The 26,133-nt window shown below is 36.9% G+C and overlaps 1 protein-coding gene across 1 annotated transcript in view; it reads left to right on the top strand.

Annotated features, from left to right (window-relative positions):
• The window catches only part of LOC130600642 (lysine-specific demethylase 4C-like), a gene marked incomplete at its 3' end in the record, with an annotated part of 188,239 nt that overhangs the window by 11,482 nt on the left and 150,624 nt on the right, over positions 1 to 26,133 (top strand). Inside the window, exon 3 of the mRNA XM_057412125.1 lies at positions 1,769 to 1,906. Within this exon, the coding sequence (XP_057268108.1) occupies positions 1,769 to 1,906 (138 nt within the window). The remainder of the gene's footprint in view (positions 1 to 1,768; positions 1,907 to 26,133) is intronic.

Raw genomic sequence — 26,133 nt, 5'->3', positions numbered from 1 at the left:
GATTTCTTTCTTGAAGAAAATATCCTGGCCAGTGCTTCTTTCTTTGTATGTGGGGTGGGATTTTTTTAAGTTTTTTCTACTTTCTGTGATTTCTTGTGGCCTCAGCACACTTCTCTTTTGGTTACTTTTTTCACTGTGCTTCTAAAGAACAGAGCAGTCTTTTGGAACTACTTTTGCTTGTTCTCTGTAGCAGTATTAGAGCTTAACTGTAGTCAAGCTTTGCCTCTTTGAGCTCTCCTTTGGGCTGCTTGTCCCTTAGGTATTTTGGAATTCTCGTTATCAATAGTACCATAGTCCTTCTGCTCTCTTAAATTGTGCTTGAAAGAGAGAGGGGGGAAGGGCAGGGGCAGATTAAAATTTCTTTTAATGTAAGGGGTGTCTAACGGCTTTACATTGAGACATTCTGCATGGCATTTGCAATGGACAGTTCCCCTTGGTGTCAGTAGCTGTTGTGGGGAAGGATGCACTTCGTTTGCAAGAGAGAAGCAACAGTGAGTTTACACAGTTCAGTGGTAAATGTGACAGTGACATCGAATCTAACAAGATTTGATGGCAAGGTGTACTTGAGTATTTACTGCAGAGAGGACAGGGTCAGACAAAACTGTCAGGGAGACCCTCCCATTGGTTCATGAGGTTCAGAGGGGACTCCCTTGCATTCTAAACTCCTTCTCTGAGGGAAGTTTAGGTGCAGCTGGATGCAGACTTAGTCCCAGATTTAATCAATGGTTTGTGTCAGAGGGGTTATATGTGCTCTGTCAGTCTTTTATGTCACTTAGCTAAGGTTACAGTTTCAGCGCGCTTATTCCTAATTCATGTGCAGACTACCTCAGCCTTAAGGAGTAACCTTGAGAGGTGTCCCTAACTCAAGGGAGAACCTGGCATGCAGCCATGGCGGTGCAGGAGACCTCAGTGGGCCTTGAGCAGTCTGCCTTTCATGGAGTAACATGATGGACTTAGTCATGTTTGCAGACCAGTGGATGTCTTGATTACTGTGCAGGACAGCTCTTGGCTACTGTATTGCCATCCGCTTCCCCAGAGTCGGATGCGTGTGAGCACACTGCCAGAGCTGTAAGGGTGAAGAATTTGTGCAGGGCAATTGCCATTCATTCTTTTTCCTTTCCTATGAGAAATGATTTAATGATCCTACCTGTGGGGATCCAAATGTATCCAGTGTGTTCCTTTGGGACAGACAACCTTGTTCTCTTTAACTGTTAAGGCTCATAAACTTGGAGCTTCTTTTACTTTATGCTTGATCATCAGTAGTAATTCAAAAGGCAAATCAGGCCCGCTGTCACAGGTCTTCAAATCATAGTTTTTGAATGGGTGAGTATGGGAGAGAAGGGTCTCTCTGCAGTCTTTCCAAGTGAAACGCCTTCAGGGTGGTGAATGGAATAATTTCATCAGCAATTAATTCATACTAGTATTTAGGGATGATAATTCGGCAGTTTGGTCCAGACTGTCTCTGCTTCCTTTCAGGCAGGAAGATCGGTATATTCTTTGCACTGTTTTTTATAGTTTGCTGTACTTTCAGGTTTTATTACTAGTGAACCTGTGCTCCAAGGTTAGCTTTTTGTATTTTTTAAATTCGTAAAGTAACACCAGTATTTGTCTCAATTATACTGTTCCTTCTTACATTGCAGCTGCGTGAAAAAAAAAAAAAAAATCTTTCTAGGTAATTGCAAAGGCAGATATAGTTTTCATTGCTTTAGGAACAGAAACGATTTTGTAATGTGGTTCACCTGGAAATTTTTTTTGTTTTTTGCTGTAGGTTACACAAGAGGCAGGAGAATTTATGATCACTTTCCCATATGGATACCATGCAGGATTTAACCATGGTTTTAACTGTGCAGAGTCAACAAACTTTGCCACCTTCAGATGGATTGATTATGGAAAAGCAGCAAAACTGGTAAGTCATGTTGCAGAAAATTGACACGCAAGGGAATCTTTCCTCTGGGTATTTCTTTGTGACAATCTATCAAAGCCGATGAAAGAGGGAGAACTTTTAGATCAGGTAATGCTTTATATTGCCATTGAATTGTTATTTATAGTTGTTCTTTTTATGGTGGGTGTTATACTTCCAGCAATGTGTATTCCTCTCACTAGTGAGTTTTGTTTCCAGCGTGATGTATATATTGTTCTTGAAACCTATATCTATTTATGGATATTTTTAGGTTGAAACTACATATATATACTGAGGTTAGCATATGTGAAGACAACTGAATTCGGCTTTTAAACCTAGATTAAAATTTTGTTATGTGGCATGCTTTTTTTTTTTTGCTTCTTTTTATATACGTCGTGTGAGTACATACAGAAATCTAGAAAGTGTGCAATTTTTTCACCACAAGTTTGTTACTGTTTTTCAGTATTTTGTGATTTTTCTCAGTGTTACAGCTTATATAAGTCTTGGTTAGTATGCTTCCAGAATGTTAAAGTCAGAGACTTTCTTTGCATTGACTTGTTTGTTACTGAAAGAAAGAAAGAAACCCTTTCCAGTAGTGATTTGCTTAATATATTAGGAATAAGATGTTGTGGAATAAAATGTAAAATTAGATGTGCAGGTTTAACAAGTGATAATAATGTACTCTTACTAAAAGCTTAGGATTGGAAGACCATGAGAAAGTTCTTAAATAATGGAAATTTATGATTCAAGGCATTTCTGATTATTGTTGTGAGGTTGAATATGCTTAAAAGGGAAGGAGTCATCCGCCTCTGTATGCATACACTGACAATGCTGAAAGTATTGAAAACATTAGTATGCATCTAACATGTTCACATTGGTCTTTACCTTTAATGGGAAAATCGTGTTTTAATAGTCAACAGATAAGGTGTTGACTGTAAATTTAATTAAAAAATACCCTATGTATTTTATAGATTTGAATTTCTATAGGTAGTACAATAAAATAAAATTGATAGGAATATAAGTACAGACAGGCATTAATTGTGGCAGGTAACACTGGCAAGTATGGCTGTTGGTAGGTATGACTGTTCTGCAACTCTGCTAATTGGTTTAGCTGAACTTCAAGAATGGCAAACTTTATCTTCAGATGTAGCAAAAAGCGTAGTGGTGCCTACAGCTACATCCTTTCAGTGTACAAGCTTCATATTTCTAATATTTAAAAAAATATGGTCTACCATTTGGCCCTGGTACAAACTATTAAATTTTTTATGCCTCCAGTGTGCCTCTCAGTTATTGTATTACACCATAGACTTTGTCACATTTAAACTCAGTGGAGTTAGAAGTTATTTTTTTAAAGCTAATGACATTTTATTCCTTTACACCACTTCAAAGGTCCTTCTGAAATTCTGAATTTTTAGCTAAGAGGTCTTGGTATATGCGCTCTAAATACTGTTTCATTTAGTCAAAATTCTTTAATATATGGTTAAAACTTTCATTTTAGGATGCTGAATTCTGTGCTCTGTGGTTATTGCACATGAAAGCATAGTTGTGCATAAATAGCAAAAGAAATTAAAGTAGATGTCCTGGGTTCAGCCACAGAGAGAAAGGATTATGGTTATCTGTTGTTAAATTGCAATTATATGACACTTTGAAGGGGCACACAAGTTATGGAATTACTGCAAATTTGGTGCGGTTTCTTAATTATAGTGTCACTCTAGAAGCGCATGAGGATAGCTGTGAAGACAGCTTTATCATAACCTCAGGAAACTTCCTGAAAGTATGAAATTAAAAGGTAAGAGGACTCTGTGCTCAAAGAATACTGATATTTTAGCAGTTTTTTTTCCTCATCTTTGGTAGTTTCACATAAAGAATAAAAAAAAAAGCAAACCAAACCACCACAGGCTTGCATTCCCATTTGTCAGAGTACTGACGTCGTACTTGACTCGTCTTTTATTTCTTTATGTGGTATGTGCAAGAATTGAAAAAGTTATTTTGAATTCCGTAGTTCCCCTGTATTGTACTGCAGAAATTGCCTGTGTCAGCATAATACAGCAATGTCTAGGTTTGTTGCTGTATTCTCCTTAGAGAATGTGGTATACCGATGACTGATTGATTGTCTTCCTACAGGAACACTTTTATTTTTAGAGAATAGTTTCTAATTGCTGAATTTGTGCCTTAGAAGAAGAAAAAATCCTGAAGTACAGTCAATAGTCAATCTTCATTAACTTCAGAAAAAAAATCCAGCAAGGATTTCCATTAAAGTTGTAGTAGACATTTAGGCTGTGTGATACTGTTTTTCTTCATGAAATGAGATGGTGTTAAAGATGATACCTCCAGTGTGCTCTTTGTGACAACTTGCCTGCTGCTTTGAGCTTTGTTCTCACTTCTGGACAGAATTAAGGAGAAGTAAAAAGTAGATTTAAAAAACAAACAAATTTCCAAAACAACCCCAAAACACCCCAGAAAGCCAGAAATGGAGAAATAGCATATGTACTAAAGGTCGCTCTACTCCAGAAGAGGAACAGTAGATTTCTGTGTGGATTTTGCTGTCTTTTGAAACTGGCAAGACCACACAGGAGGATAAATAGGAGATGCTGGTGAAAGGAACAAACTAGTCATGTTCTGCTGAAGATAACTGACAAATGGATGTTGTGAACAGGGATGCTGGTGAAGTGCTGATACTCAATAATGGCAGGACTTAACGAATCAGAAGTAGGTAGTGCTCAGCTCATGATTACTTTAGTTGGATTTGTTATATTCTGTGAGGATGAGAGGTACTCTGAACTTTAGATAAGGTCATAGAGTCATAGGGTAGTTAGGGTTGGAAAGGACCCTAAGATCAAGTTCCAACCCCCATGCCATGGGCAGGGACACCTCACACTAGATATTCTTAATTATCATCACACTGTAACTTCCATTAGTTGAATGCTATTTTTTTTTTCTGGGAATTTTTTTTCTGGGAAAAAAAAAAAGTACAAAATAGGGGCAGATAGGATATTTCTTCAGGCTTCATTTTTCATTTTTTTCTAATGGAGCCTACACTTATTTGAGTAGGCTGGAAATGTGTAGCTTCATGAAATGTGTTTTGAGTTTCCTTACTCCAGTGGACTTTGGTAAAGCAGATGAGCCAGTGGCAAGGAGCTTGTATGTGTTGTAAGTATCTACTTTGATTTGTGTTGAGGAGGTAACTTGTGAATAAAGGGTGATGTTCAGTTCTCAGAATTGCGAATAGAAATATTTGCACGTTAATTCTTTTATGTCGAATGAAATAAAAATCCCTCTGAAGCGACTGGATAAAAGACACTTCTCTAGTTTGAGAATAATCTTGCATTACTATTTTCATTAGCTGCAGGAGAGGATGCTCTGTGCCTCAACAGCAAATCTGTGGATCATCTATGTTTATTAATTTTAATTTTTTGTCTATTATAATTGTTATTTCTAAAGAGTGCAAATGTTGCCCTCATACAAGGGTATCAGTGCAAGACCTCTCACTTTACAGGTGTCAAAACTGGTGTTCTGTTATGATTTTCATCTGTCCAAATTTTAGCTTTGATAGATAGGAACTTTATGCACTCAAATTTGATCCTGAGAATTGGAAACATTTAGATTTTTAATAATTTTTTGTGTCATTGTGTAAAGGCTTCCTTTTTTTTTTTTTTTCTTTTTAGTTTTTTGTTCTTTTTCCATCTTCTCTCTTAGAATTCCTCTTTTTCCTTGCTGCTGGTTTGCATATGTTTGCAAAACTTACATGTTGGCAGATCAGTTCCTAATTACAGGGAATTCCTCCAAAACCCACATCTTTTCACCTTATGTAGAGTTTCTGGGCTGCATGTTCCCACCTAAGGTTGGTAGGAGAAGTAGTTCATAGAACAGGGAACTGGGTTGAGGTAGAGGTCCTGTGTAGGAAATGTAGAGGAGATTGGTTATGTAAGCAGGTTTGGTCAGGGGTCTCTAATTCTTTATGTAGTGGTGGTTATTTTAGTTTCTGTTGTCCCATTTTCATCTTGTTACTGTTTAAATCCCGAAATGTCCCTATCCATTAATTTTCCAGATCCTTTTGTCAGGTTCTCTCACAACTCTCCGTCACTCCTTGCCAAAATGGGTGCCTATACTTCCAACAGCTTTCAGAGAAAGCACTGGCATTTTTGTATACTGCTGCCATTGCTCACTCTGTTTTGTGACACCAGTTGGTGACTTTCACTCAGTATAAATGTATGTGAATTTTACTGTCTTCTGTCATGGATAGAGTCACACTAGGTGATTTTACTAGTCATTATAATGATTCTTTTGTATTGCAGCTTCTTTTAGGATGTGATTTGTTTTCAGATGTTGGAAGGCTTTTTTGTTGTTTAGCTGAGACATAGAACCTGAGAAGTCAACCAACCTTTTCTTTGTGAAACTTGAGCTACTTAAGTATTATTGCTCTCTTTCAGAAAATTAGTTTGGTAATTACTCATGCATTTTGCAGTGGTAACTGCTTAGCAACATATTTCTGTGGATAGGTTAAATCAAAGTGGTGGCCTGCAGGTTGTATTTTTCCTTTTGGTGGGATGAAGTGCAGTTGTTTTGATGTTAGGTTTGATGGATTTGTTTGCCACTGCATTCATTAGCTTCACATCAAAAAACTGACAGGCTGTTAAATGAAACTTTGGCTTAGATTTTCAGCTTGACTGTTTTGAGACCTTTGTGAAGATACTTTGTTTTTGTGCTGCAGCAGCCTCAAGCAGTTATGATTGTTTCAAAGGGAAGAAAAATTATTTAGTATCCTGATTCTTTTGGGTACAAGAAGTCATTGTATTGAGGATAGCCATGTCCAGCTTATGATATCCAAACAATATATTTTATTATAAAATGTATATTTAGAGACAGTATGTATCACTTAAATAATTGTTTTCAGAAAAGAAATTATACTTACCACACAAAAGCAGTTTTCCATCTCTCAGAATTTATTGAGGTAATATTTTTTTCAAGGAGGATTATGTTTAGGTTGGTTTTGTACAATACAGTGTTATTTGTCAGTTTAAAGCTCACTTGTACCATCATCATTATTTTGTTTTTTAAATGTGGGTGACTGATTTAAAGGCCTAGACTTGAAAAGTAACTTGCTACTCCTGCAGCAGTGTTTTAGTACTGAATGTCAGAAGTAGCTCTGTTCATAAGCTGGTGAGTGGTTCTTATATCAGCTTATGTTATTGGTTTAAAGTGAGTACTGCTTTCAAGGAAACATCTTTTTGTATTGTTGTTGTTAGTATTATTTTTTTTCTAAACACCACATTGTTGATACATCTGATACCAGTCTGCAATGATAGCAGCTTCATTCAAGATGTACAAATTAATGTTTTTACTTGCTGGAAATACTAGTTAGTCACCTTGTATCGTTGACTTGGCTGCTGATGGCATCTTACAAAGATCCAGAACCAGACATGCTTTTCATTTGTGGTCCTGGTATTCATACACCACTTCAAAGAAAATCCTATGCATTTTGCATGTTGACATTTCACTTCATAATCAACTGCCACTCTCATCTCTGTAGTTGTCATGGAATGTTAGCTTTTATTTTTTCTTTATTTCTTTAATCTTGATCTGTTCCTTAGCTTTTATTTTTGCCCACTTTACTACTGCCATCATATACTGCTCATGCTTGGTTCTTACACCCCAAACTCAGCATTTCTTGAGAATAGCAGCAGATTGTCTGTCTCCTAGTGGGCAATAACTTGTGGACTTCTAGCACAGCAGCATCTTGAATTTGGAACTTTTAAGGTTTTGGGATTAGAAAGAAATAGTGATAATCAGGATATTTTTGCCTGTAAAGGCAAAAGAGAATTATGTTCCATTGTTGTTTTTTTTTTTACCTTCCCATTTTCCAAGCGGTACCAGCGCAACTGGTTGTAAGTTTTCATAATCCAAAAAGTCGTATGATTGTGCTTTTATGTTTTCACAGTCTGTGCTACTCTGTGTGCAGGTACTGTTGTTATCTTGAGTAATCTGTAGTTCTGAAGGTCAGTGTGGGTTCTCATGAATCTTTTCCATCTGTACCTAGCCTAACTTCTTTTCTGTGTGATGCTGCAGAGCATGTGACAAAGGTTATGCATGGATGTTTCTGTCTCAGGCAAATGTCACAGATGCCAGAAAGTGGTTCAGGTGTCACTGCATGTCTGGGCAATTGAAGTGACCCATCTGTCATTGTATTCTCTTACTTATACCGTTTGTGTAAGTAAAACTAGTCTTAGGAAACTTACCTCTTTCTCATACTCTTAAGAGGAAGTCAGTTCTCCAGCCTTGCCAGAATAACTTTCTATTTTGACACTGGAAGGCAACCTTGCCCAATATGCAAAAATATAATTTAAGTATTAGGGCTCAGTTCCCTTAAAACTACCACCCTCAACCTTCCTTCTCATAAACCAAACTCTCCCCCAACTTTACTGTTGTTGTTACTACTAATTGTTTTGCAACCATTTGACTCTTGAGTTCGAGCCATTAGAAATTTCATAATACATCTATAGGAGGTATTTCTGTTCCTAGATGTTGCAATGTACTCCATTAGGACTAGTATTGGAAGAGTGAGAAATGCTTCTGCTTCATGGATTTCATGTAATTTGGTGCCACCAGAAGGAAGTATGGTCTTAGGATACTGGAAATGATTGTGCTGATATTTCTTCCTTGCAGTTTCTGTTGTTCTCTGACGTTGTCTGGAACTCAGATGTTCTTGTTCCCTACCTCCATCCCTTTCCCCCTTCTGCATGTAGAGATAAAGTTTTGCAAGATGATTTTCACTCAGTTAACCTATGTATCTTCTGCTGGGACCTTCTACCTGGTTCACCCCTACTGGAGATGAATCACTCCTACAGTTGGTACTGGAATCACTGTTTTGGCTCAGGCCAAGCATACTGTGGAGATAAACAGGTACTTGCAGTTTTCTCTCTGATTTTCTATGTGGAATATTATGTAAAAATGAAGAATAAATGTTGATAGATTTGAAACACGCATGGCATATTCCTTCATTTTACACCGAAAACACTTGTAAATGAAACATATATAAACAATATATAAACAATTCAAAATCCTTGCCTTAGTATGAGCAGTACAGAATGCTTGTTTGAATGAAGAAGATTAAATGATATACCCACATCCTGAGATAACTATACCAGGATAAATAAAGTGCAGGTCGTACTTCTAGTCTATGAGCTGTGTAGCTACCAAATATGTGAAAAAGGAGCTGAACATATAGCATGCCTCAGCTGCAGATTTAGTGTCCCCACTCTGCTTGTTAATCACTTGAGTGATTAGGTCTTGCTTGTTTGCTACTAGTTAAAAAGTCTTGAGGTTTAAAATTCTTGAAAAGGATCTTAAGTGAACTGTATAACTTGTCCTGGTTTGGGTTTAGATAAAACCCACAATAAAACATACTGGTATGCTTTACAAAAAGGAGGTTATTGAGGTATATCTTGAAATAATTTGCTGAAATGTTTTCTAGCAAAACAAGTTGAATTAAGACCTTGGTGCTAGTGCGTTTGTATTCAGTTTTTAAGGTTTATCCCTCTGCCTGAAGGATTAACCACTTTCACGTTGTTGTCAGAAAAGGTAGAATCAATCACCTTGAAGATGTCATCTTTCTCTGAGGATATATATAGTCACCTCATAATGTAGTTACAGTATTAACACTGAAGAAAAAGGTGTATTGATGTTGTAGATAAAGTGCACTACTGTATATAGTTGATTGCAAGACCTTGTGTACATTCTTAGAGTGAAGTAAGTTATTTCATTCTTTTCTAGGTTTAATACAAATATAACCAGATAAATTCAATGAAGACTTTGTTCTCTGTAGCTAATTTAGACTCGACCTCATCAGATCAATTGCTAACTTCTAGATCTTAACAACAAAATCGCTTGGTTTTTACTTTTGCCACATGACCTCCCACATGCTTGGGATCCTGAGGGAATATTTTTCACCTGAAGTTTGTTGCTAATATATATCTACATGTATGTATATAAAAAGATGGATTGCTTTATGGAGTTACAGTATCTGCTTCTATGGGGCAGTCCAGTTTGAAATTCTCAGCTAAAATATGAATGAAAAATAAAAACTTTTTCTATTGATGTCACTGTGCTTATGTCTGGATTTGCCAGCCCATGCCAGTTAAATTATTTCAGTTCTTCTGAATACCTTAATACAGGTCAGTAGGTGTTGTATTTTGGTGGCCTTTTCAAATGTTAAGAACAGTCCCAGTGTGTAAAGAAGACAGAGAGGTCTGAGTGTTTTGATCATTGTTGTAAGTGCTGTGGGGATAAATCTGTGATATACCTAGAGGAGAAATGTAGTTCAGTTACTGTAATTTTCTTTTGTTTCTTTTTAATGCCTGTTTTTCTGTTTCCAATGAATCGAGAGAGACTGTAAAAATTTACTCAAAAATGGAAAGATACCATCAAAAGACCCTCAAAATCCCCTGTAGAGGAGCTGCTTATAAGACAGTATTAAGCTACTTGGTATGACTAACATAATAAATCTATAACATAGTAATTATTTCCAAGTCAACTTCAGACATTCTGCTAGCCAAAAAGAAGTGTTTGTGGAAAATATGCAAGAAGACTTGTGAAATGGAGAGAGAAGGAACAGTGAAATAAAAATGAGCATAGGTTGCTGAGGCTCTTAGAAAGTGTGGCCCTTTAGAAAACTGACGGCTTTAAGAGACTGAGATAGAAAGACGATTTTTGTGCTTTTTGTTACTTGATTAGGGTTGACTATAGGGGATTAATATTTTTCACTTGTGTGCAAAAAAGTTAATATCAAAAAAGTACCTGCCTGCATGATGAATTTAATCTCCTACAAGGAGTGGTCTCAAGTGTAGTTTAATACTCCAAATAAAAAGAAGTAGGGTCTTAAAAGTGAAATAGTTTAATTGGTGCAAAAATTTGAAGGATTTAGTTGGAAAATATAGAAAAGAATAATATGGTTAAGTTTTAGACTGGGCTTCAGTATAGCAACATTGTACTGTACATTGGACATTTTTTCAGTGGAGAAAGTACAATGAGAATTTGAGGTGGTTGGGCCTTTAAAATCTTCCTGGAGAGGAGATCTTGAGGTGTTCCTTAAAGCTGTAGCGGGCACATTTAAATTAAAGTTCTTACTGAGTTTGGTAAGAAAAGAGGAACTAGTTTGTCAGTCAAGCCATCCTCCATCTTGTTATTAAAGGTCTGTATTTTGCATAATTAAATAAAATGTAATTGCTGGTGCCTTAATAAAGCAGTAGTTGTATATGGAAAACAAAACCAGGGCCTGTGAGAATAAAAAGATGCAAGCTTGTTGATAATATTTACCAGTTTCTGATGGCTGAATCACTCCCTCATAGTAAAGAACTTCTTCCTAATACCTAATCTAAATCTCCACTCTGTCAGCTTCAGGCCGTTCCCCTTTGTCCTGTCACTGCGTGCCCTTGTAAAAAGTCCCTCTACAGGTTTTCTATAGGTCCCCTTTAGGCGCTGGAAGCTGTTCTAAGGTATTCCTGAAGCCTTCTCTTCTCCAGGCTGAAAAAGCCCAACTCTTTCAGCCTGTCTTCAGAAGAGAGGTGCTTCGAACCTTGGATCATAGTGCTTAAATCATATAAGCTCTTATGTGAGCTCTGATCATGAGCTTAGAAATATATCAGAAAGGGCTTAATAAATTTTTGTTTTTAAACTTTTAGTATGTGTCAGAACCTGGGAGGATTTCGTCATTGATGTAATGGCGAGTTCCAAGATGTGTATTATTTTGTCTTGTCATCTTAAAATAACATTGCATACATTCTTCAGAATATGTCAGTCTCCTCTTATATCTTCGTTATTTCTTCCTTATTATAGGGCCTTCTGCCAAGAAAGGAGTAAAATCTGGCATGGTCCTCTTGTGGCTGTGGCTGAATCAATCTCTGCAGTACTTCAGAAGGGCTTTCCCCTCTTTCCATTTGTAGCGCTGACAAACTGTTTATTAGTTGCTTCATCTTCCAGACCTACTCTGCCAGACATCTTAAAGGAAACTGCCCCTCCATGTTATAAATCTTGTAGTTATTGAATCTGATACTGAAAATTATGAGGTCTTTGCTTTAGCTGGTGTACAATAAGAATTCGGTCAGAGTGGTTTTATTCACATGAAGAAAACTTTGTAAATGTGTTATGCTCTTAAATTTCATGTCTTTGTCTGGCTAAAATATGGAAATTAATACCAGAAAATGTGTTCTTACAACATTTTTGACCTGTATAAGTTAAATGCTAATTTTGTAATGCAAGAATGTGTTTTGATTTATTTAAGGTACTTTGGCATAAATCCATTTTGACAGGGCTCTACAGCTAAGCAAACATATTTATTTCTGACTTTTGGAAGGTGCTGAGCACAGCACCGAATTACTAGTGTAATTCAGCATCTCTAAAAACAAAGCAAGTTTTGTTTATTTTCAGTCAGAATTTTAGCGTAAGCGACTGCCAGTGGGTCTCCTGTGTCTTTTTGGCTCTTCAACTGTATGGGAAGTGCTACATCTGTTTTTTGTAGGCAGATTCACATTTCCTGTGAGACAGCTCTTCCGCTGTGTACTCTCCCAGTGCTAGTCTTGCAGGAGAAAAGAGGTGATAAGTTCGATAAACCATTCAGTTACTGTGTATAACAGTAATTGCCATAATCGAAAGGGGAATGGTAGTGTAGTGCATTTTGTACAGAATCAGCTGGGAGAGTGGATTTTTCTTCCTTTGGCTTTGTTGCTAAACTCCAGCATGTGACAGAATCAGTATTTTGAGTCATAAAAGTGATATGTCTAGCACATTATGGCTTATTTAAAATAATGTGAAGATTTAGTGACTGCTGTGATGCTTATAGAATTGTTACAAACGTTTGATTTGGAAAGACTTTGAATCCAAAGAGAATAAATTTAATGTGAATGCTTTTAATTAAATTCTGCTTAATTTAAATAATGTAACTTGTATTGATTATGCTGCTGCAATTTATTTGGATTTTTAATTAAGATTGAGTAATCTTGTTTTACCTTCCAGAACTGTTCATAAATGACTGCAAAGAAAATGCATATTAATTAGATTAACACGTACATACATTATTTAAAGCAAAATCAGACTATAATTTCTTTTTTTTTAATTTGTGAAGGTATGTTATACTTAGTCATATTTCTGAGAAGGAATACCGTCCAATTTTATTTGGATTTTTTTTCTTCCTAAGCAAATTAGGGCTTTTATAATCCTGAAATGATATAGGTGCTTCTTTTGCTCCAGCTACCTCAGAGGCTGCCAGCACTACCTTCTGAAGCTGCTATGATGATTGCTAAAGTGCAACATAATCCTGTTAATTCCTTGTGCATCCTGTAACTTGCTCTGTGGCTTCTCCCTGTAGGCTGGTGTCTGTGCAGCATTGGAGCATAGTCTCAAACTTGGATGACCTCTTAATAATTTTCTGGCAAGAAGGTTGCCAGCTGATAATATTGAATATGTTGAAACCAATCCAGAATTAAACACTTGCTGTATTAACTTACACTGTGAATGGTGTCTTAAGGCTTACTGGATTACTTGATTTTCCTCCCTCTGCCCCCCCATCTTTGTTAGTATTACTAGCAATTTGAAAAGAGAGTTTAAGATTATCACTTGCCTTGGCTCAAAATATCCATTTTATTTATTTATAAGTATGCAGTAATAGAAGTGCAATTTATTTCTGCATCTGTGCATGGAAAAGAGTCGTTATATAAGGCAAAGGTTACTGAAATGTTGAAGGTCAGAGAAGCTGAGCAGAAAGCAGGGCTGTAGAGCTAATTTCTTGACAAATGCCTGTACCTTAACACAGGACTTGAAAGCTGAAGACATTGAACTAGTTGTGTTCACAGAAGTCTTTGCAAATATTTGTGCAAGACAGAAACCTTTTTAAGCGATAGCTTCAAACACCAGGTTTTGAACTTTGATTAACACTTAGTTTACCTAAATTCAATCAGGAAGATTGAACTGCTGTTGTCTCACTAATAGAAGTCTCTTTTTCTTAGAAATAATTACTTCAGATACTGTTAACATAGTAGTGCTGTGTTAATTCTGTCATACACTCTGTCATACAGCAGGGACCTTACTGCTTTCTACAACTACCTGAAAGGAGGTGGGTGTTGATCTGTTCTCTGAAATAGCAATTGATAAGACAAGAGAATATGGCCTGAAGTTGTACCAGGGGAGGTTTAGATTGGATATTGGGAAAAATATCTGTACCAAAAGGGTTGTCGAGCCTTGGAGCAGGCTGCCCAGGGAAGTTGTGGAGTCACCATCACTGAAGGTGTTTAAAAGTTGTGTAGATGTGGCACTTAGAGACCTGGTTTAGTGGTGGACTTGACAGTATTTTGTTAGTGGTTGGACATGATCTTTTGTCTTTTCCAACTTTAATGGTTCTATGAGGCACTGGAATAGGTTGCCCAGGGAGGTTGTGAATGCTCCATCCCTGGCAGTGTTCAAGACCAGGTTGGACAAGGCCTTGGGTGATATGATTTAGCGTAAGGTGTCCCTGCCCACGGCACGGGGTTGGAACTAGATGATCTTAAGGTCCTTTCCAACCCTAACGATTCTGTGATTCTATGATTCTGTACCAGAGCAGCAGGTTAAAAACACTGAGCTAATGAGACCTTAGTGTTACAGTTGGAATCAAAATTATATGGGATGTTGGTAAACTAGATAGAAGTCTGCAGCAGTTTGTGTCCTGAGGTGAATGTGCTTTCAGGGGTCTCTCATTTCTTCTCATTGTATTTTCTGAGTTTGTTTGCAATTGACTGACAGGTTTTATTTTTCTTCATGATGAAATCCTAGCAGCAAGCAGCTCTGTGAATTGTCCCATCCGCTCTTTCTGTGGTTGTGATGATTCCTACGTGTATGCATAGGTTTGGCAGTAAACTAATAGAATCACAGAATCAACTAGGCTGGAAAAGACCTTTAATATCATCAAGTCTAGCTGTTACCCCAGGACTGCCAAGACCAAATCACTGGAAGCCTCATCTATATGGTTTTGAATGGAATTTTCCTTTCCAAATTGTTTCTTTTGTGCCTTTGTGTGTGGGCACACATTTGTTGTGTTTTGCGTAGCCTGTGGTTATGTGTTTCTGTAATTATGTGATGGTCTGACCCGCAGAGGCTCTTTATAAGGCAAATTCTAAACATAATCTGAATTCTTTTTCTGAAATTCTGAAAATACTGTTAAATTTCCTATGTAGGTGAGCAGTGGTAGACCCCCAGTCTTCCTTCCTTGAGCTCTTACACTTTTGTGCAGAGTTTATTCTCTGAACATTCAATCTCTTCAAGTATTTTTCTGGCAGGCTTAGGTTTTCAGCACTATACATGAGTGTAGATAACAGAAAAGATTTGGGGCTTCCTAACCATTTGTAGTTCTTCATTTAGTGGGAAAACAGAGTTCAGGAAATACCTAATTTACAATTTTACAGCATTGTGTATTTTGTTAAGATTACCATCCAAGAAGCAGTTTTCAAAGTGGGTGGTTTGCAATAATGAAGACAAGTGAGATGGTAATTCTAATAAGCCACAGGTGAAATTGGGAAAACCTGGCCAGCTGCTTTAATGCAAGTTCAAAGTGAGAGAAGTTCAGTGAGCAATTGCTTCATTTGATCTTAGAGGATTATTATTTTATCATGCCATTTTTGGGCTTCTATTGTAGTTTCTCAGGCGGTTTTAAAATAAAGATTGCTTCAATTTCTAATTATTTCCTTTGCATCTCCTTTGGGTTTAGGACTTCTTTTATAATCACATCAGTTCTCTGATCACCATTTCAATTTAACACAATAACCTGTTTTTAAGGCTTCTATTTCTAAACCCACCAAAGTAGTCTTTCCTTTGAGTCCCCGTCCCCCCCCCAAGTCCATCCTGACTTTTTAGGTCCTTACACTGAGCATTTCTGACTCAGAATGTCAGGACTGCTTTTCATGAGATGCATAAAACTTTGAATTATTTATCTGGTCACTTCAGAATGACCAGGAGCCACGCTATAAACATTCATTTTTTTCTACATGGGGGCAATTGTTTTTGTTTTTGCATGAGTATCTTAAGACCTACCAAAGTCCTGTCTAAAGATGTCCTATACTGGGATTTACGTGTGGTGATTGAAACAGTTTTTGCTTTGAAAACTAGAAAATACTGTATAATTCTAGGAAGTCTCTTCTCAGGCAATATGAGTGTATGTAGTGCTGCTTTAATGCAGCTTGACATGGTTTAGATGTGTGGCTTCAAGTATCCTCCTCCAGAAGAATTAGGATGTTTCTTACAGGAACACTGACTTGATGGATCTGGAAGACCCTACATGATTAGGAAGATGGAGAACTTCCATCTTCTATGAAGTTCCACCTTCATGTCTTTTATGAATCCTGAAAGAAGCAGCCTCTACATGGTCAAATGTGTAAGTTTCTTTTTGTAGTTTGGGGGTTTTGTTTTTTCTTTCCTTGGTGAAATATGGGAATGAAAATGGCTGCAGTCTTTCATTTAGACCTCAGTCTTGCTAGGTATGCATGGAGAATATTCTTAGTACACCTGTTCTGGTGATGATGATACCTATTCTGAAAATCCTAGTTTGGCTTGGACATTGAGCTGTTTACCTTTCCCAAGACAGAAGCGCTGAGGCACTGCATAGGCAGTAAAACTATAGGCAATGTGGGTACTTCACTTGCAAATATACAAGTATCTGGGGCCTTAAGGCATGTGTCTGAAGACTTGTGCATTGAATCATTGGGATAAGATGAAAAAGATTGTTCCTGTAGAAACTTGTGAGAATTTAGGTGTAAGGGTGTGTTATCTTTTGTTGTTGTTTTTGTGGTTTTTTTGTTGTTGTTGGTTTTTTTTGTTTGTTTGGTTGTTTTTTTGTTTTTCCCCCTTATTTTGATATCTGCATCTCATTTCAGGTCTTGTCACTGTAATGGAGTGTCAACAATGGGTGTTTGAAGAGTACATGTGAGCTGGAGTTTGCTGCTCTACTTCTGTATCAGGATAGCTGCTTATTGGTGTAATAATCAAGTGCTTTGCACTTCTGATAATGCTCAGGATCCTCCCAAAAAAATACAGAACAGAAAATAATATATTTTTTTCTTTTTTCTTAGAAGCACATCAGAGGTGCATTGATACGTATCCTGAAAAATTTAGAATCCAAGCAATGAGTTTGGGAGATAAATGAAGATTAGATGAAGAGGTAGACAAGGAAGAATGTGGGTTATGGGAACCAAATATGCCATTGTTCTGGTGAGGTCATAATGGACAAAACTTCTCAGTTGTAAGAGAAAACTAGGTTGCATTTATAATCATACATATTGTAGATACTGAAATTGCACCCTAAAAAGAGTAAGTTTCAGCTATGTAGTTTAGGATCTTAATAGGTTATTATTTGTATTATTTGAGAAATATTTATTTTTTATTTATTTCCTTTTTTTTTTTTTACCAACCCGTGGTGTGGTGACCTGATCTGTAAGGTCTCAGTACAAAGGAAAGTTACTCAGATTAACCATTGTTTGGAGTTTGAGTTGGTCTTGGGTGTGAACTGAGCACTGAAATGAGATAAATCTATGCTGCCTTTCCCATGAAAGGTTGAACAAGATGGTGTTTTGAGGTCCTTCCAACCTGTGTGACTCTGTGATTCTATGAAGTATGAGTAAGGATGTTGTGTGAAAAAAATCCTAATTTTAGGACCAGACTTGAAATCATTGAACTTTACGATAGATGTTAAGATGTTGGGATTTTTTTGTTTGTTTTGAAAAAAGCAATAGTGGTCACCAGTATAGAAATGAAATAAAAAGGTGTTTCACTTTGTGTGGCAATACCTTTATTCTCTTACACTGGTTGCTGCTTTACTCCTATTCCTATTTACAGCTTTGAAATGTTTCCTTTAGTTTTTGCACTTGTGGGTGCTGGGAGATTTTCAAGGACTCTTTCCTGGAAGTACAAACCAGTTTATCTCCTTTAGATGTGTGGGAAGTAGATTAAGCAAGAGACCCCCTTAGTTTAACTGTGAACTTCTGAGTCTGTTCAAAACTGAGAGAAGCATATCAGAGATGGAAAAGCAGACAAATAATCTGTTGTGAACTACATGGTAATTGCCAGGGTGTGTAGAGATGCAGTTGGAAAAGCAAAAGCTCAGCTCAAATTGAAATTGGCCAGAGATGTGAAAAACTCCAAGAAAAGTTCTTCAGGCACATAAACAAGCAGAAACAGAAGGAAAATACTGGCCTGAGAAAGGGGAATTAGTCACTAACAGTGCTGAAAAGGTGAGTGGGAACTGACTGACCTGCCGCATGCAGAAGGTGGTGGTAAATAGATCCTGTTTCAGCTGGTGGCCTGTTACTGTTGGGGTTGAGAGGGATGAGTATTGGCCCCAGTCCTGTCAAATAACTTCATAAGTGAATGTGGGACATGGATCAAGTGAGTCCTGATGAAGTTTGCTAATGATACCAAACTGAGTGGGAAAGTGAATAGTTCAGAAAGGAGAGCCACCCAGCAGGAAGGCCTGCATAGGCTGGAAGAGTGAGCTAACAAGAACCATGTCAAGTTCACCAAAGGTCCTGCACCTGGGTGAACGTAATCCAAGAGTGCAGCACAACCTGGGGAGCAAGTCTATGGAAGGCGACCTGGGCATCCTGGTGGACAACAAGCTTAATGTAAGTGAACAGTGCGCTGTTGCGGTAAAGCAAGTCAACAGGATGCTGGGTTACATCAATAAGGGCGTCACCAGCAGAGATAAAGTTCAGTTTTGGTTCCTCTTACACAGGATGATGTGGATGGCTGGAGGGTCCAGAGAAGGGACACAAAAGAGATCAAAGTACTGGGAAGCCTAGCATGTGAGGAAGGGCTGAGAGAACTGGGTTATTTAGCCTAGAGAAAAGAAGGCATAGGGGAGACCTTATCACCATGTTCCAGTATTTAAAAGGTAGCTATGAAGAAAATGGAGACTCCCTTTTGACAAGGAGTCCCATGGAAAAGATGAGGGATAGTGGGCACAGATTACTCCTGGGGAGATTCCAGATGGCTACAAGAGGATTTTTTTTTCACAATGAGAACACTCAGACACTGGAATAAGCTCCACAGGAAGGTGGTGGATTTCCCAGCATTGGACACTTTGGAGATTCAGCTGCACAGGGTGCTGGGTCATCTTATCTAGACTTTGCTTTTGCCAGGAAAGGTTATACCAAATGATCTTTGAGGTCCCATCCAGCTGGTATTCTGTGATTCTTTTTTGACAGCTGAATATTTCAGTTTAATGACACCACTGTGTGTTAGTTGGTTAATTAACTGCTCTTACAAAAGTCCAAGAAACATTAATATTTTGAAATGGTTCCTATTATGTATTTCCTTTTCAAATAGTTCTTGTTGTTACCTTGTAGTATGTATGAATATTATAAATAAAATATATGTTGTTAATATATGAAGACATTTTATACCATTCTTGTGTAGGCAAGATGATAACTGTAGAAAATCACAATTTAGTGTGCTCTTTTCTGTTGCTTTGAATTTTAGTGAAAGTGGTTTTTAAAACAGAAAGAATGAAGAAAAGTTGATGTTAAGATAAGCACAGCTCCCTTTTATTTAAAATATACTGTAAGTAATATTTCCTATTGTTTACCCATTTCTTCTCAGGACTGAACTCTCTTCTGGTTTAAACAAGACCAAAAAGACATTATGAAAACATCCTACTGAAAAAATGCAAGATCGTTACTTATGTGCTGGGGCAGCATACTTCCTTGTTTCCAAGGTGATATACTACGTGTGCTGCTAATTGTATTTTAAGAAGAGTGTAAGAAAATCAGAGGTAGATAAGAGCTTAAATATGTGCTGTGAGATGAAATTAACTAGCATGATCTAATTAACACATCAAAAAGTGCAGTTAAGGTAAAGCATTTGTGCTTTAACTCATGCAGGACCAAGAAGTTAAAGGCTGGAAGGGAATTTACACTGTAATTTGATGTTCTTGAGCCTTTCAGAGTGTATTAAACTGTGTCTGCACTGCTGCTGTTTACTTGAACTGGTTGTACTGAAGATACTGGTCTAGACAAGGGCAAATCTAAAATGAGCAACACTTTATTTAAATTATTCCAATTTAAGGTGCTGTATGAGGTGGCTCACACAGTTCTCCCTCACTCCAGCGTGTGTTAATAACACATTGGCATTGCCAGCAGTTAAGCTATAGTGTTCGGTTAAAAAATAATTAAAAGGCAGCAAGAATTTATTCTATTGATTAAAATATATATAAATGTAAATACATCATTTATCCAAGATGCAAGATCTGGAAGGGTGCATAAGAGCATACTCTTAGATTTGTCATCCAAGTTAAGTGTGTTTTCATCATCAAGCAGTCTCTATAGACTGAATATAAGGTTCTTTCCTAACCTGTCCTATGCAGTTTCTTTAAAAGAAATTCCTTTGAACATCAGTGTGTAGTAATTTGTTTTGCTTATTGCTAAATGAGATTTCATATTAATTTAAAGGAAAAAAAAATGGTATTATCAATATGCAACCTGGACAGACATTTTCATGTGATCATTTAAAGTGAGACCATGCATGTAACTTTATCTTAGGGTAAGTAGAATTAGTAACATTTATTTTCTAACTCTTGGAGCAGAAAAAAACCTAAACTGGCATTTTTTCTTTTCTCTAGATCTATTTTATATTGCTTTGCTTTCTGACAATTCTTTGAAAAACAGAAATGATACTTCGGGTTTGTGGAATTATAGCAAAAGAATCATATGAATTTCGGTGACATGTTATTCAAAGCGTTTCTTGAATCATGAGCTCTGGTTTTATGTCCAATTTTAGCTGTTCGTCAGCAGAGGGCAATATAACTTCATACATTTCCTCGGAAGGATTTAATTTGTTGATCTTTATATTTCTGGTTTTAAGTAAAGGAGCACCTACTTGTAAATACTGAGAAAATATGTGAACTTATGATGAAAAAGCAATGAGCTGTGGTATTAGTATTCCTTATGCACTTTCAGAAGGCTGTATAAACTTCCTAGTAGTTGCACCCTATGGGAGGTGTTCTCTAAGTTCAGAAAATGGCCAGACTTCATCGTGGAGATGGCAAAACATACTACTACTTTTTAACTGGATGCACCCTTTTAGTGTTTTGGTTTGTTGATTGTTGCTCTCCCCCTGCCACCTTTTTTTTTTTTTTTTCCTGCATGGGATAGGGACCTGGAAAGTTTGGGATGCTTTCTGTCATTTCTTTTTACATCTGTTTTGGTTTTACTGTGGAATTAAATCCCTTTTGAAGAATTTGCTATACTTTACAGACTATGGGTATGCGTATTGTAAATTAAGTGTAGTGAGAAGCTGTGCTGTGCTACTTAAGAAGAAGTAGTTTCAGGTCTCCATTACAACTCATTCTGTATGTTATGACAAGAAGAGTTTTGGTTTATGGCTGTGGTAGTAAAATAAGCTTTTAGAGTCCTTAGGAAGCGTGTGTACCATAATCTTTTCGTGTGCATCATGTTAATACTAATCTGTTATGACAGTTCTTTAATTTTTATGTTGCCATTCAGTTTTCATTCAGTTTTTTTCAGAACATATGAAGAATGTTCTGAAATGGATATTCATGTGTGGCAATTTTTTTTTGAAAATGTGCTTTCGTATTTCTGATGCTCTTGAGGCATATTCAGAGAGATTTCAGACATATGGTTTCTTGTTTTTCATCTTCTCCTTTGGGCATCACACATGCAAAGAGTCTACTGTCAGAGCATAAAAACAATTCCCGCTAACAGCCTGGGACAGGCAGCATTTACCAGTGTTAAAACATGAGGCTAGGATTAAAAGATTTTGAGTTGTAGATGCAGCTCTGCCCTTGGCTTGCTGAATGACCTTAGGCAGTTGCATCTATCTCTTTATTTTTGTTTCAGATGCATTTGATAATTCTGATCTTGCTCTTGTTACCAAAATTGCTTCGAAGATTATTTTGCCACTGTTTAAGCTGTAATATTTATAATGCAAATAGCAATAGAACCCTAAGTACTGCATCCAGTTAAAAATGGCAGAACAGATCATGAAGAATGTTAAGTATTTGGTGTAATGTAGCTTTTGCAAGAAAGTTTGGATACTTGTGAACAAATGTATCTGTAGCATTTCACCCCGATTGTCTATTAGAACCTACATTTAAACCAGAGTATTGACGAGACAAGCTTGTTATTCTATTTTGATCTGGTACTTCCATAATATTTGTTTTAGCTCTATTTAAACTAGTTCCATTTAAATTATTAAAAGATGTGGATTGCTTTTTTTTTTTAAACTTCGTCTCAATCTTCATTTAACTATTTATTTAATGAAACTGTTTTTTATGCAATTTTAGTGCAAGAAAAGGAAAAAGTACTGCCACAAGTGTGAGGTTTTTTTCTGTTTTGTCTGTATGTGTTTTTGTTGTGGTCCATTCTCCCTGGCAACTTCAATTAGAAATAAAAGCAATGTAGTTGTTTCTGGGACTTGAGATAATACCGCAGCTTTATAGTAAATATCCCTGCTTCTGTTCTGTGTGGTGATGAGATAGCATAGATAGTATAATAAAACTATTCATTCCCAACATTTAGTATGTTTGTGTATAGAAATGGCAGGTAGTAAAGAAAATAGCAGAGATTCTGTTTCTGTGTTGTTATTGTTTGTCTCCCCTCCTGCCTCTCTTTCTTTTTCTCTTCCCATACCTTATGTTTTGTTGTATTTCTTGAGAAGAGGGGTTTTGTGTACTTTTTTTTCTTTTTTAAGGAGTAATGGAGGTATTTTTAATTAACTTATCCTCCATTAGTTGTCTGATCTCAGAACTACTGAATCTGTTTTTACTGTCTCGATGATGCAAGACAAAGGGCTGTACATTAGGAATAGGGCTTATTTAGGTGACAACACTTGGGACACCCGCCTGTTACCATCTGGTTGCAGTTTGAGCTTAACACTTGAGCAGCTATGCTCTTGGATACTGAAATGAGAAGATAAAAATTCCAGTGCGCTTTGCCTTCATCTGCTCAGGTATAAAATATACATTTTGAGATACACATTTTTCTAGATGTGGTGAAATGGTTGAATACCTCCCTTTGGTTATCATCCCACATGATATTCCCCTCCCCTTGAAAGAAGCCAGGAAATGAATTAATCTTAAATCAAATTAACATTTCCTTCTCACATGACTGCATCGCGCCTTGTGCTTGCTTTGTATTTCTTTACACTTGCAATAGTGTTTTCATTTCTACATTGGTGCTCCTTTAGTACTTTACTGAAATTATATGCAAATGGAGACATACTACATTTATGACATATTTGTAGAAGATTTCACTGTCCTAGTGATTCTGCATAAAATCTGTTCTTAAAGGAAGCTGAAACAGAGGAGAATATAGAGTGCTGAGGAGGAAGGGAAGTGGAAAAAGAATGTCTGTACACATCAGGCTGAGCACGAAGCACCTTTCCTTATGTTCTGCAGAGAGAATGGTTGCTTGGGCCTTAAGTATGCATTCTACAGCACCTTGATCTTGGGGATCCTCAGCCAGAAGGCTGTTTTTTCTGCATGGTGTGCTGTTGGATAACTATTACATTCTACATATTACTATTGTACTAGTGACAGGACAAGGGGTAAGGGGTTAAAACTTAAACAGGGGAAGTTTAGATTGGATATAAGAAGGAAGTTCTTTCCTGTTAGGGTGGTGAGGCACTGGAATAGGTTGCTCAGGGAGGTTGTGAATGCTCCATCCCTGGAGGTGTTCAAGGCCAGGTTGGACGAGGCCTTGGGTGATATGCTTTAGCGTAAGGTGTCCCTGCCCACGGCAGGGGGTTGGAACTCGATGGTCTTAAGGTCCTTTCCAACCCTAACGATTCTATGATTTTATGATTCTGTGATTCTGTTGCTAGTTTCAGGTGTGGTATGTAGATACTAATTTGGTATATGGATTTTTGACATAGACTTGATAAGAATGAAAGGCTGGCCCAGAGCTATGTATCTGTATTTCATAGATTCCCAGAAGAAGGCATTATGGTGATTGATGAGAGGAATACAGCAGTCCATTACCAGTTTCATGTCAGTTTGCAGTACCAGCATGTTGTGATATGAATAGGGATGTATATTCCAGAAATACCTCCTAAAAAATGAAATGCAACTTTATGCCTCACATGAGGACGACAATTAAGTCCTGTACAAAATCAATTTAAATAGATTTGGTATGTTGTAGTACTAAAGCAATGAAGACACAATACGTCTTTTGTAGTGAGGTTTCATGTTTGTGTTTCCACCAAGGTTTCTGCCTGCTCTGCGTTGTTGTTGGCCTACCAGTTTTCAAAGTAGGACTTCTGCTGGTTTTTAGTGCTTTGTTTTTTTTTTTTTTTAATAGGTTTTATATGTTGACTTTTCTTTCATATTCTGTTGGAACACAATTATTCAACATCATAGAATCATAGAATCATTAGGGTTGGAAAGGACCTTAAGATCGTCTAGTTCCAACCACCCTGCCATGGGCAGGGACACCTTATGCTAAAGCATATCACCCAAGGCCTCGTCCAAACTGGTCTTGAACACTGCCAGGGACGGAGCATTCACAACCTCCCTGGGCAACCTATTCCAGTGCCTCACCACCCTAATAGAAAAGAACCTCCTCCTTATATCCAATCTAAACTTCCCGCTTAAGTTTTAACCCATTACCCCTTGTCCTATCACTACAGTCTCTAATGAAGAGTCCCTCTCCAGCATCCCTATAGGCCCCCTTCAGATACTGGAAGGCTGCTATGAGGTCATGTTTCAGACTTTATTGCCCATTACTGAAAGTGATGGAAATTGCCAGATAAAACTGAATCTGAAGTTATGTTTTTTCATGTTTTCGATTATATGACTCTATTTAAAATATGTTCTGTTAGAACTTTTATGCTAACATCATTTAAGTGTTTGCTGACTATTAATTTGGTATTATTTCAGATTTAAGCTTAAAAAGGATTAGGTTGTATCATGTTTATACTATTTTCTCATTTTAATGATGTCCATGTTTTGTGACAGCTGATAATTAATTTCCAAATAAAATTCTTTTCTCTGCCAGAATCTATTAGAGCATGTTAAGGAAATACTATTTGGTCTATGTTCCCTGAGGCTATAGTCATATGTCATCTCTTTTTTTTTCCTTCAGTTTTACTGTCTTGAAGTAATCTCGGCACTGCTGGGTTACTTGGCATTTTTTAATCAAATCTTTGCTTTTACGGAGCAAGCAGGTACTTGGCAGGAAATGGATCGTCTTTTATTTTGTTATGATAATACACAGCTGAGGCCTGTTAGAAGCAAAGAAAAAGGTTTTGAAAAAAAAATCTAAACAAACTTTCACATTCTTTGAAACCATGCTGCTTTGTTATTAAGTCTTGATAACTTATTTTATAACATTGTTCTTACAGCAAGGGAATACTTACATGGCTGTTTAAAAAATTTCACTGTAGTGACTTTCAACTTGCTAATTTTAAAAAAAAGGAGATGTCGTAGAATCATGTATTTCTTCTTTTAAATAGGAACTTATTATATATCAGTTAAGTCTAGTTTTAAATTTCTATTATATACCTTTGGTTGGTTCTTTAATTTCAAATAAAGTAGTGAACGATGTAGTAGTAGTAGTAGTGAAATAGTTCACTAGATAGAAACTACCTGTACCGTTTGATTACAGTTTTGCTGGAGGTAAGGATGTTTTAAAAACAAGTGGAGTGAGAATGTAAGACTGTCCATAAACGTTTTCCCCCCACTCCAAATGAAAATGATGATTACTTTTCAGAAATCATTCTGGGAGTATTGTTAATCCTGCAGTGCATGTCCTAAGCTGCAGAAGAATGGTGTTGATGATTTGCTCTTCATCTTTGAATTTCAAGTGAAGCGATGATTTGCATCAACAACTTTTCTTGTTGTGAAAGACATCATGTTGTCCTTCATTTAACCAACTGGATACAGCTATAAAACAGATAAGACCATGTGTCTTTTAAGAGGAAAATAATGCTCTTGATCATTTTTCTTTTAGCCATCTAAATTCCATATTCCTGAGCTTAAAATAACTAACAGGATTAGCATTGGAAATATATGTGTGCAGCATAAAGGTAATAATTCTGCGCATAAAATGCACTGCAATTTTCAAGAGTGTGAAATTAAATGAAATAATGAGCATAAAGATAAAATGAACATTTCTGAAATACTTATTATAGGATTATGGTATAGGAATAAAAATTAATTTGAGATTTATAATGAAGTAGCTTTTCTGAAAACTAAAGGTAGTAAATGA

Source organism: Pezoporus wallicus, unplaced genomic scaffold, assembly GCF_028554395.1.
Source record: "Pezoporus wallicus isolate ANWC-B61680 ecotype Strahan unplaced genomic scaffold, APGP_CSIRO_Pwel_v1 contig_8119, whole genome shotgun sequence".
Taxonomy (NCBI): Eukaryota; Metazoa; Chordata; class Aves; order Psittaciformes; family Psittacidae; genus Pezoporus; species Pezoporus wallicus.
This window is presented reverse-complemented; position numbering and strand designations above follow the sequence as displayed.